The sequence below is a fragment of the Myotis brandtii genome, unplaced genomic scaffold, assembly GCF_000412655.1.
Source record: "Myotis brandtii unplaced genomic scaffold, ASM41265v1 scaffold112, whole genome shotgun sequence".
Taxonomy (NCBI): domain Eukaryota; kingdom Metazoa; phylum Chordata; class Mammalia; order Chiroptera; family Vespertilionidae; genus Myotis; species Myotis brandtii.
The window spans coordinates 7344456-7356698 of NW_005353838.1; the positions used below are offsets into that span (position 1 = coordinate 7344456).

Here is a 12243-nt window from a genome sequence, read left to right on the forward strand (position 1 = left end):
ATAACAGTAGCAACATTACAGTTATGAAGTAGCAACGAAAATAATTTTATAGTTGGGTCACAACATGAGGAACTGTATTTAAAGGGCCAGAAGGTTGAGAACCACTGGTTTAGGCAATGAACTTAACCTCCCTCAGGTTCAGTTTGCTCGTCTGTACGAAAGTCATGAGGATGAAAGAAATCTTGTCTGTGAGGTGATTCCCTCATGCCTGGGAATCAGGACGTGTTCCCTCAAACCCCGAGCATCAAACCCAGATGCTGCCTTAGACTAGGAAACGCTTTCCTTGGCCACCAGTTGTAGACATGGACTTTATCACCGGGGGCTTGATGCAATTTGCATTTTGGCACTGTCTACTGTCTACTGTCTACTGTCTCCTTTTTCTCTAGACCCAATGCTTTACCTTCCTGGGACTGGTAGGTGGGGCTTTCCCAGTAGGCACAAAACTGGCTTTTAAGCCAAGGATACATTCTTTGCTTAAATCAATAAAAATAGAAAAACAAGCCAACAGCAAACCTCAGCTATTCTGGGCAAAACTTCCAGACACCATTGGGGGGTGGAAACTTACTGTAGCGATCCAGTTTGATTTACTGAAAGGGGTTCACTCTCCAGGCCGACAGAGATTGAAGGGAGAAGCAAGGTGAAAACACTTTGAGGCCACAGCCTTATAAATGTAAATTATTATGGTTCATCATGCAAACAGAAAATTAAATGTTTGATAAGTGAGCTTATATCCAAGTGGACACGTCTTCCTGTTTGCCCACCTTTCTCTGCTCTGCCTGGTGCTGGGGCCTGGTGCTCAGCTCAGCTTTCCGCTCATCCTTGCTGATCCAATTCAATGAGCCGACCTGCAAACACAGCCAGGGTTCCGATGATACAGACGAGCATGAAGACTCCAAGGAGAACGTGGTCCATCACCATTGCAACATACTTCCATTCCTCAGCCGCCTGGGAGGGAGGAAAAGGTTAGATTTCCTTAAGGTGGTCATTCGGCCCACAGTGCACGTTACGCATCTTTCACAGCCATTTAACTTGTAGGTCGCAAAGCCCTCAGCATCCTTCGGCCCGCATTGCGATCTTCATATGTTGAATAGGTTACTCAAAATGCTGACTCACTGAGGTGGCCGAGAGGCGGTCACCAGGCTTCCCTTAGGTCAGTAGCTGCCTCTGAAACCCCACCCTGCCCATCAACCCCACCCACCCACCTGCACTCGAGCATTTGATTCTTTAAACCCAGAGGCGTGGGTTTCAAGCCACGGAGCTTACGTTGTTGGACTCCTGGTCTGACTTCATGGTCTCTGCGATGTACTTGATGCCCTCGATGGCACTTTTCACCTCGGGGTGCTTGATCAGGGGAGAGTGGAAGGCCGGGGGTGGAGGCCCCGGCTTCCCAGAAATGTCAGAAATGTCAATGTCTTCGGTGAAGATCTTTTTGTCTTGTTTTTCTCTGGATGGCCTTTTCATTGTGGAGAAGAACATGATATTTGGGATGGTGTCGATAAAAACCTACCGTTGGAAAAGAAATCCATTTATGAGAATAATGGCCAGCAAGGCAAGCGTCAAACTCGGACTTTGAATTAGCAACGTAACTTTAGGCAAGTCATTCGGCTTCTCTGGGCCTCTGCCTCTTTGTCTTTAAAACAAAAGGACTCGACTCGATTTTCTCAGAGATTCCTTCATACTAGTACATATATAGCCTGAGGTCTGTGGAATTACAGTGGTTAACAGTGCCGATTCTGTCATGTGAGCATTTCGCCACTGGAGGGCGCCTGTATGCAGCTGTTGAACTCGGGAGAAACCAGTGATGCTTAGCTTCTGGACCCCCAGCAGGTACCTGCTTCTTTCAAGGTCATATGGTTAAAGAAAAAGTCTCTCAGGATAAAAATATAGCCCTGACTGGTTTGGCTCAGTGGATAGGGCGTCGGCCTGAGGACTGAGGGGTCCCAGGTTCGATTCCAGTCAGGGGCATGTACCTTGGTTGCGGGCACATCCCCAGTGGTGGGTGTGTAGGAGGAAGCTGATCGATGTTTCTCATTGATGTTTCTGACTCTCTATCCCTCTCCCTTCCTCTCTGTAAAAAAAAATCAATTATATATATATATATATAATCTCCCCCCACAAAACAGCTAAACTATTTTCTTTCATTTCTTGTTTCTGAAAAAATGCAAGACAGGTATTGCCAGAAGTCACTTAACATGTTAAGCGCCCAGTCTGTTTTGTCTTCCAGATGGAAAGACAAAACAGGAACCATTAATACAAACAGGGACCATTTCTTCTCAAAAGAATACATTGTGAGCAGTAGTTTCTGTCAATTCTTGACAAATATTTTAAATTTTACACAAAAGATCCTGGCCATTTGTGTGTCTGTGAAGTTTTACATAAAAAACAACAACTGACATTTGAAACGTGAACACATTTTACATTTCAAAAATGTAAATACTTGAGACCAAGTTCCCCATTGGAACTCACTTTTGACTATCTCTCATCAAGCCTCCCCTCCATCTCTAGCCCTATTCTCTGCAGATGATTCCACCAGAAAAAAATAAGCAACCTCTTCATAAACTGCAAGCCATACAAACAGAAACCGCGAGAATTTCCCAGCATTTGAATAAAAAGGACAGTGATTTATTTATCGTTGCTAATTAAAGAGGTTCTTAAAGCTTGAATTAGAGGTGAGCTTTGTTAATTCTGGTTTTCTTCTCTCTCTGAGGAAGCTATGTGGGTTATTTATCTCTAGAAAGAGGCCCAAGAATGTTCCTTCCAAAAATGCCTTACAGCCCAGAAAGGACTTTCAGCTCCGAGTACCCACAAGGGTGAGCGGAATTCCGCTGGCCATGGGGACAAGCGGGGGAGGAAGCCCTGTAGATGCCCTCGAGGGGACGGCGGGCCTGTGTGGAGCTTGCAGGGGCCTCGCTCACTCACCTTCCGCACCCAGTCGGGCATGACGTGGGTGCTGGGGGAGCGGTGGTGGGTGTTGATGACGATGACGGTGATGATGATGGATGCGATGACGAACACCATGGTGAACAGCATGTATTTCCCAATCAAGGGCACCGCGCTGGAGGTGGAGGGGATCAGCTCCACAATGACCAGCAGGAACACGGTGAGGGACAGCAGCACAGAGATGCTCAGGGTCATCTTCTCTCCTGGACAAAATGGAGACGAAACACAACCGCCCACCTGTTACGGCCTGAACTGTTGCTCCTCTCAAATTTATATGTTGAAGCCCTAAGCCTCAGCACTCAGTGACTGTTTGGAGATGGGGCCTTTGAGGAGGTAATTAAATTAAAACTAGTGACCCAGTGCACAGATTCGTGCACATTAAAAGGAAATTAATTAGAAGGTGGTTGGCAGGGTGGGACTGGGCAAGACGGGTCAGACATGCCCTGGAACCAACCTCCCATGGTCCATCCCCGGCCAACCGCACCTGGGGTGGCACTGCTCGAAGGGCGCCAGCAGAGTGAGCGGGGTCCCACGGCAGGTGGGGTCCCTTGGCCTGGCCTGCTGGGATTGGGCCAAAACCAGCTCTCTGACATCCCCTGAGGGGTCCCGGAGTGCGAGAGGGCACTCTGCAAGGTTGGTGTCGTACAGGGTATGGAATGCAAATACAAGTGTGCAGTAAACCAGATTCGGGGCCAACAGTGCCCCAGCAACAACATAACTCGCAGCCGAAGATGGAATCGTGTAGCCCTGTGAGGAATCAAGCTCCCTCCTCTCTGGTTTCGGGTGCGTCACCTGAGAACCACCGCTGCCAAGTCACTGCAGCTCGGCAGCTCCTGCATTGAGCATCTGCTCCCTGGTGGTCAGTGCGCATCATAGCGACCGGTCAGATGGTTGGACCTTAGCACATTAGCCTTTTATATATATAGATGAGGTCTCAGGGTGGGTCCTCATCCAACTTGACTGGTGTCCTCCTAAGAGGGACACAGATACACACAGAGAGGAAAGACCAGGTGAGGACACGAGGAGGAGACTGGCATCTGTGAGCCAAGGAGAGAGGCCCCAGAGGAAACCACCCCGGCTGATACCTTGATCTCGGGCTTCCAGCTTCCAGAGCTGCGAGACCGGAAATGTCTGATTTTGAAGCTCCCCAGTCTGTGTCCTTTGCTATGGCTGCTCTCTCAGACCAAGACACCACTGAAACCCTCGGCTGAGAGGAACGTGACAGGCATTTCTCAAAGCGTCGTTCTGGGGACACATTTTGGGCAGAGTCTCCTGTGAGATCTTGGCACCTTCACTCCGCAGACACTGGCACGTGGCAGGTGTTTTCATTAGAGGCCGCCAGGCAGGAAATGGCAGCTTCACCTCCTGCCCCAGAATCCCATTTCTTGGTGGAGCCCAGGGAGCCAAGGTACATGCTAGACCCGGGAGGCAGTTTTCCCATCTGTAGCAGAACGTCGTCAACCTCACAACACAGAACCGCGGCCTGGCCTGCTCGTTACCCTGCCGGTGGGTGGGCAGCCAGAGGCTCATGTATAATTTTCTCATGATGAGAGCAAGGGTAAGACCCAAACTGAGAAAACGAAATCAGTGATATCACACCATGGACTTTCGTCTAAAGAGGATGATTGTTTTGTTTTGTTTTGTTTTTTCATATGAAGGGACCAGGGAGTGCTCTGCCCCGCCTCCTTTCTCCAGGCCCTACAATTTCAGGGTGAACGATTCCCTGTTGCAGTCTTGGTTAGGCAAGTATGGCAAACGAAAAGGCAGGGCTGAAGGGCATCGGGGACCGCCACCTTAGGTGCAGGGGAGAGCCAGTGGGAGGGGCTTCCCTTGGGCTGGTCTTGCTGTTTGTGTCCTGGGAAACCCTCGCGTTATCCTCCTTTCCAGTATGGAGCTCTCCCCGCGCCCCCTTGCCCCCCCCCACACCCACAGGATGCTTCCAGATGCTAGGAGTGTATGCAGGATACAGAGCAGGTGCAAACAAGAAGTTAGCAGTCTACCTTGTGAGTGGAATTCTACCTAGTGAGGAGGAAAGCCTTTAAAGGTGAAAAAGAAGACAGAATTATAAATATGAAATACTGATCAACTTACATCCCATTTCTTGATTAATAATAGTGATAATAATAATAGTTAACATTCATCAAGCATCTCACTGTTAAAAAATACTTTCCAAGCATAAATCATGTATAGAAACTGTGAGTAGTTTTTATATTGCCTCACTATTGCTTTCTCTCTTTACTTTAAGTAGCTTCATTTGATTAGAAAGTTGAAGAAATATTTGTTTGTGATCATTTGTTTAAAACTAAGTACAATCACTAGAACATAGATTCTGTAGGGGCGAATTCTGCCTTCTTTTCCACTGTATTCCTGCTGCCTAACAGTTGTTCAACAAGTACTGTATGTTGAATGAATGAATGCATAGTCTTTTTTTTCCTTGTTGGAAAGTTGGGTTTAGACTTTTGTGAGTTTTTTTCTTATAATTTTGATAAAATTTGACTTGTCATAAGTTTGAGGACTTTCTGTACCATCGGCCCTCCCCCCCCCCACACACACACACATACACACTTGTCAGTCATAACTTACTTATGATTAGGGACCTGCTGGCAGATGTATAGAGATCCTGTTCCTGTTTTTTGTCCATTGCTGTTGTTTGGTGAGATGTGCTGACTCAGTGGGAGGTAAGCTGTGTGGGCTGACAGGTGAGGAAGCACTGCCACTTGGGGAGTACAGTCCTGTGCACAAAGACACTGCCATCTGGGAAAAGATTGGCAAAAGCTATTTTCAAGTGGCCAGCAGTGGCAACAGAGGCAAGACCTGATTGGTCAATGTAGAGCAAGTGACTGCCCAGGGGAAATGGCATGAGGTATGTCTGTGATCCACGCCTTACCCAGCACACAGTAGGTATTCAACAAGTAGGTATTGGCGACTATTTCCTTTAAGTAGACTGAGCTATGTATGTGCATCTTCAAGGTCTCGTTCAACTCTCTCACCACTATACATGGCCACTCGGTAAGCGTGCCCTCCGAGGGGTGATGATTTGAGTCTGTCTGCCTGTATTTGTTTATTAGCCTATAATTATTTCTGGCTTTTCCTGAAACAGCAGCACAAGACCTGTTAGCATCAGCAGCCACAGCCATGGCAACGGCACCCACCTGAGTCTGTGGGCAGGTAGAACACCAGGCCGGTCAGGAAGGAGAAGAGCAGGCAAGGAATGATGACGTTGACGATGAAGTAGAGGGGCAGGCGCTGCATGACGAAGTGGTAGGTGATGTCCAGGTAGGGGGTGGAGGGGCAGCAGGCGTAGAACACCCAGTGCTTCCAGCCCCGGGACTCCTTGATCACCCACTCCCCGCTCTCCATGAAGTTGCTCAGGTCTGGCTTGTCGCTTTCCTGAGAAGATGAAATAAAACTGAAAACCCAGCCACGTCGCCCCAAGGAGGACCAGGGTTTCGCAATCACCTGCAACAAGGCCACAGATTCCCAACGCTGGTACATACCCAGGTGGGAGTCTGGGTCACTCCCACTTTTAGGTCTCAGGTTCCTTTCCTATCAAATGAGGGTGTTGGAGCTACTGGAATTCTCCATGTTGGTTATACATTCAAGTCACCTAGGAGCTTTAAAACATGTTGGTGCCCTAGCCCCATCCCAGATGGATTAGACACATATTCTTGGGACTTCATTTTAGCGTCCAGGTGATTCTCACAGGCAGCACATCAAGAACTTAACCAACCAATTGAGAGCCATCCAACTAGGTCAGGGGTCCTCAAACTTTTTAAACAGGGGGCCAGTTCACTGTCCCTCAGACCGTTGGAGGGCTGGACTATAGTTTAAAAAAAAACTCTGAACAAATTCCTATGCACACTGCACATATCTTATTTGGAAGTGAAAAAACAAAACGGGAACAAATACAACATTTGTATTTGCATGTGGCCTGCGGGCCGTAGTTTGAGGACCCCTGAACTAGATGGTCCCCCAGGCTCTCAATGGTGCCGAGAGCCTCTGATCACGAAGGGGCAGAGCTGAAGACCTGAATCATGCTTCGCCTGAACCCAACCTCAGGACGCAAGGTCACCACCTACCGGGTTGATGGCCACCACGGAGCCATCGTAGGTCCAGGTGCCCAGCTTCATGCTGCAGTTCTGCTCATCAAAGGGAAAGTGGGTGACGATGATCTCACAGTAGCTTTTGAAGATGGCCGGGGGTGTCCACGTGACGTGACCGGTGTAGTCCAGGAGCACTTTGGTGAACTTGACGATGGCAAAGTCACCATCTGCACTACGGTGGGACAAAAGGGGAGACAGAGGTTAATTACTCAGGTGTTAATTATAGAAGCTGTCTTTCAGGCAGTGTCGCTTCTTGTCTGTGTCAGTGTTTCCCAAGTTTGACTGGTAACAAGAATCTCTGGGGTGCATGTTAAAAGACAGATTCCTGAGCACCATCTAAGCATGAATCAGATTACCTGGGGAAGAATCTGGGAATCTAGTTTTAAAGAAATATCAGGTAACACTGACCCATTGCATACCAGATCTTTTTCTTCTCAGTGCTTTCTAGTATTGGTAATCATCTCCATCTATCCCCTCCCTCTATACTTTGAAAGTTAACTGGGGAAAACCTAGGAATCTATATATATAAAAGCCTAAGCGACTGAATGACCGAATGACCGGTCAACCAGTTGCTATGATGCACACTGACCACCAGGGGGCAGACACTCAATGCAGGAGCTGCCCCCTGGTGGTCAGTGTGCTCCCACAGCCAACCTCCCATGGCAGGCTGCCCCCCCCCCCCCAAATTGGCTCCAATGGGGGGGGGGGACGGCCAACTTCCTATGGTCCCTCCCCCTGGCCAGCCAGCACCCCCATCGACCCCGATCATGGCCAGGCCCCCCACCTGTGAACCAATTCGTGCACCGGGCCTCTAGTTTTTAATAAGAACACATCCAGTGGCTCATTATTGTGACAAGCAGGTTAAGGAAGGTGTCCAATACCTTTCTGAGAACTATTTAGGACTCAGTGGATTGGGATCACACACTCAGATGCCTCCAGAGCCAGGCAGGCGAGGAAGGAGGGAGGGGGAGGCTGTGTGAAGGGATAGCCTCTCTTGCCTCTGACAAAGGTGCCACTCAGCTCTGCCTGTGCTGTCCCGATGGGAGAAAAGGCCCAGTGTGGCCAGATATTTAGATTTTTCTTTAGAAGCTAAAAATCTACATTTTTAAACCCAAAGTTTCCATATTCTTGAATGTTGGAGTTTTCCAGAGACGCTAAAAGCCTGGGTTTTGATGTGATATTTCCAAATTTTCAAATGTTGGCACTAATTTCTTGTTCAAAAATATCCAACATGGTAGAGATTAAAAATAACAAAAGGCCACTTCTGCAGGCCTTGTTCCGTGAGCAGTCCGCTTGTCCTGCAAACAGCCTGTGTCCAGGCCTTGGCCAAGGGCAGGGTGCGGGTGTACACAGGTGGCTGGGTCTGCCTTGATGACTCTCAGGGACATGAATCAGGAGGGTTTTCTTCCCATTGAATTTTCCTCGGGATGGAGGTGGGCTCTCTCCAGAAAACTGCGGGCCTTTCCAAGGAGCAGAGGCCACAGGATCTCCTAAGTCTCTCCCTCTCAGCCCGTCGACGGGGTTCTTCCCCCAACAGGTGTCCCTGAACAAGCTTGTTAATAGGACCAGAGGAGTTCATCACCTCGCTCACATTCTGACTGGAAGAGAAACTTAACCAACACAAGACACTTTGCCCAATGAGCATACTTGTCCGAAAAGTTCACACAAATGATTGTATAATCTGGATCCCAGATTATAACTGGAAAAGCTCAAATCCCAGTTATAACTGGAACATATGCAGGGAGAACATCGAAGTAGGGGTGGTCGGCCATACAGGGTATCATTTCCACTCACTAGCAGTGGCCACCTTCCCTGGTAAGTGTGCAGCACACACAGCCTCTCGCCCCAAACATGCTGTGCAATCAGGTGCAGATCCTCCAGGCCAGTGCTGCGTGCTCTGCCTGGGATGGATGCACGTTGAAAGCACATTCCCTGGCCAATGAGAGTGTGATAATGAGCATGTCGTGAAAGCAGAGTGCCTAGAATCACATTTAATTTCATGGCATGTGGTCTGTCACAGAGCCTATGGGTGGGCCACATGCGCTCCCTGGGCCATCAGCTGCATGGCATCTTGGGATGCCACGAGGGTATGACGAACAACAGCTTCAGGAGGTCCAGACCGATTGGTAGGAAGGACATTTGATTCCAAGGAACTCAATTACAGGAGGTTTGGGTCCCTTGGATAGTTGCCACGCACCCTGCAGGAGCTCTCAGGGATGAAATGTCCCTCACCCACAGCCCTGATTCAATTTGATTCGGATAATTGTTTCTCTTCATAACATGAGACGCCATATGGCCCCTAGCATGTCAGCTTGGCTCTGGGTTCCTGAAGCGCACCGAGAGGTGGCCTTCTGTTAGGGCATTGGCTCCCCTCCCCAGGAATGCCCCTCCCCGTCCAGCCGTCTGTCTCGCTTACTTGTTATAGAGAACCAAGTCTGGGCGCCAGATCTTTTCGGAGGGGATGTGAATCTTTTTCACGCCGCCGTAGTCGTCTGGATTCCATTTTAGGTTGTAATCCACCCATTGCTAGAAATGAAAACTTTTCGCTGATTAGAAAGCTAAACACCTTTTAAAAACAATCGAGTTATCAAGAGTTCTGGTGGGCATGATAATTCAGATAGCGACAGAAACTGTGCTATGGTAAGAAAGGTTTGATTCAGAATTCAGCCTTCACTTCAGCTAACACCACCAGCTAACACTTGCACTGATTGGCTACATGCGGGCACAGTTATAAGCAGGTTACCGATATCAGTAGTTCAGTCCTCACAAAAGTCCTGGGACGTAAGAGTGGTCATTGACCCCATTTTACTGATGGGAAAGCAGCAGTACCTCCAAGTCTCACCGCTAGGTGATGGCAGATCTATCATGCCACATGTGCCCACCCCACGAAAGGAGAATGACACAATTTGAACATTTTCCTCAAGAAGGCAGCATCATTTTTTACAAGTATAATTCTTCCTATAGTATAAAAGTAATATATGCCCACTGAGGCAACTTCGGATAACACAATGTTATGGATCAAATTACATCTCCCCAAAATTCAGTGTTGAAGTCCTAACCCCTGGTACCTCAGAATATGACCTTATTAGGAGAGAGGGTCTTTACAGAGGTAATTACGTGGAAATGAGGTCACTAAGGTAGGCCCCACCCGATACGAGTGATGTCCTTTTAAGAAGGGCGGGTTTGGCCCTACCCGGTTTGGCTCAGTGGCTAGAGCATTAGCCTGCAGACTGAAGGGTGCCTGGTTCAATTCCGGTCAAGGGCAGATGCCTGGGTTGCGGGCTCGAAACCCAATAGGGGGCGTGCAGGAGGCAGCCAATCATGATTCCCTCTCAGCATTGATATTTCTCTCTCTCCCTCTCCCTTCCTCTCTGAAATCAATAAAAATATATATTTTTTTTAAAAAAAGCACAGGTCTGCCTGAAGAGGCAAAGGTGGCCAATTAAAAAAAGGGGGGGGTGCGTTTGATGATGGATACATATTCATGAAGAATGCCATGTGAACATGCAAACGGGCAACTGTAAGCAAAGGAGGGAGGGCTGAAGCAGAAGAAACCCATCCTATCGACACCTTGACTTTGGACTTTGGCTTCAAGAACTGCGAGACAATGTATCTCTGTTGTTTGAGCCACCCAGTTTGTGGCTTTGTTATAGCGGCCCTAGCAAACTAATACACACAGAAAAAGCACAACGCTAAAAACAAACACACACCAATACATGTGACCCATAATCCCGCCACCCCCAAATATTTACTCTAACACTTTGGTATATGCCCCTTTAGCCCAAATTGATTTACTCTGGGCCCAGGTTAAATTTCAGGGTGAAAACAAACAACACAAACGCAATCATCTAGCTGAATTACCTGTTTGAGTCGAACATTGGTTGTCACGATCTGATTGACTTCATCCTGAAAAAAGACAAGACCCATGTTTAGGGGGCAGAGAGGGGAGCCGAGGGGAGGATGCTGGGGAGAGGGGGTTGCCGTGGGAGCCCGGGCACGCTGTCTCACCACGTTGATGAGCTGTATCAGCTGCAGGCCCACGGTGACCTCCACGGCCTGGCGGTGGTCCTCCACTGGCCGCACCACTTTGTTATATTGTTCAAATAGCTTTGCCACCAGACGGGTCTCGTGCTCAGAGCCCAGGACCAGGCCAGCTGAGGAAGCAAATGGCAGGCACGCTGTCAGATTCTGCTCCCCGCCCCCACGGACACTGACACGAGCACCTGAGGCTGGCCAGCGAACGGGAGGCACGCAGGACCCCTGGTTGAAGGGCTCCCACGAGCAGCTAGTGTTGCCTGCCCTCCTGTCCAGGCACAGCTGCTGGTGCGGTCCCTTCTCCGTGGGGCGTGCCAGATTAGCACGACACTTGCCCTTTGGACAGATGACATTCCTCAATCCCGCTTCTGGCTGCCTCATCTTTGCTAGGAACATGTACACGCAGGAAGAAGGGTCCCCACCAAAGCCAGTCTCAGTGCTTCAGAGTCTGGTCCTGGCGTAATGAAATCTCGAACTGGCTGGCCTCAGATGCTAGGGACAGCCCACAGTCAATGCGGGGTCACACCCATTAGGATGGCCATAATCAGCAAAGGTGGACATGACAAATGTTGGTCACACAGGGGAGAAACAGGAACCCTGAGATGTTGCGGACGAGGGTGTAAAACGGTGCAGTCACCGTGGAAAACATTTTGGTGGTTCCTCACACAAGTTATATGGAATTAGCATACGACGTACCCATTTCACTTCTGGGTATATCTCAAAAGAATTGTTTATACAAAATCTTGTACCTGAATGTTCATAGCAGCATTATATACAATAGTTAAAAGATAGAAACAACCCAAATGTCCATCCCTAGGTAAGTGGGCGAACAAATTGTGGTTTAACCATGCAGTGGACTATTATTCAGCCAGAAAAAGACATAAAGTATTGATACATGCTACAACATGGGTTAACCTTGAAAACATTATGCCACATGAAAGAAATCAGACACAAAAGAGCACATATTGCATGATCCCATTTATAAGAAACCAGAGGCCTGAAGCACGAAATTCGTGCAAGGGGCTCGGCTCTCGCAGCCCCGGCTTTGTCCAGAAGGTCATCCGGACGGTCATTCTGCTGTTTGGCCATTCAGTCGATTTGCATATTACACTTCTATTATTATAGACTAGAGGCCCGGTGCACAAAAATTTGTGCACTGCGGGGG

At 48.6% G+C, this 12243-nt stretch overlaps 1 protein-coding gene across 1 annotated transcript in view; it reads right to left on the reverse strand.

Annotated features, from left to right (window-relative positions):
- Positions 1-54: 54 nt before the first annotated feature.
- Positions 55-12243, reverse strand: part of CHRNA1 (cholinergic receptor, nicotinic, alpha 1 (muscle)) — a 19154-nt gene continuing 6965 nt past the window's right edge. Inside the window, exons 2-9 of the mRNA XM_005857602.2 lie at positions 11052-11197; positions 10905-10949; positions 9460-9569; positions 7020-7215; positions 6093-6330; positions 2920-3143; positions 1264-1503; positions 55-945 (exon numbers count right to left, since the gene is read on the reverse strand). Of these exons, the coding sequence (XP_005857664.1) occupies positions 814-945; positions 1264-1503; positions 2920-3143; positions 6093-6330; positions 7020-7215; positions 9460-9569; positions 10905-10949; positions 11052-11197 (1331 nt within the window). The 3' untranslated portion in view covers positions 55-813. The remainder of the gene's footprint in view (positions 946-1263; positions 1504-2919; positions 3144-6092; positions 6331-7019; positions 7216-9459; positions 9570-10904; positions 10950-11051; positions 11198-12243) is intronic.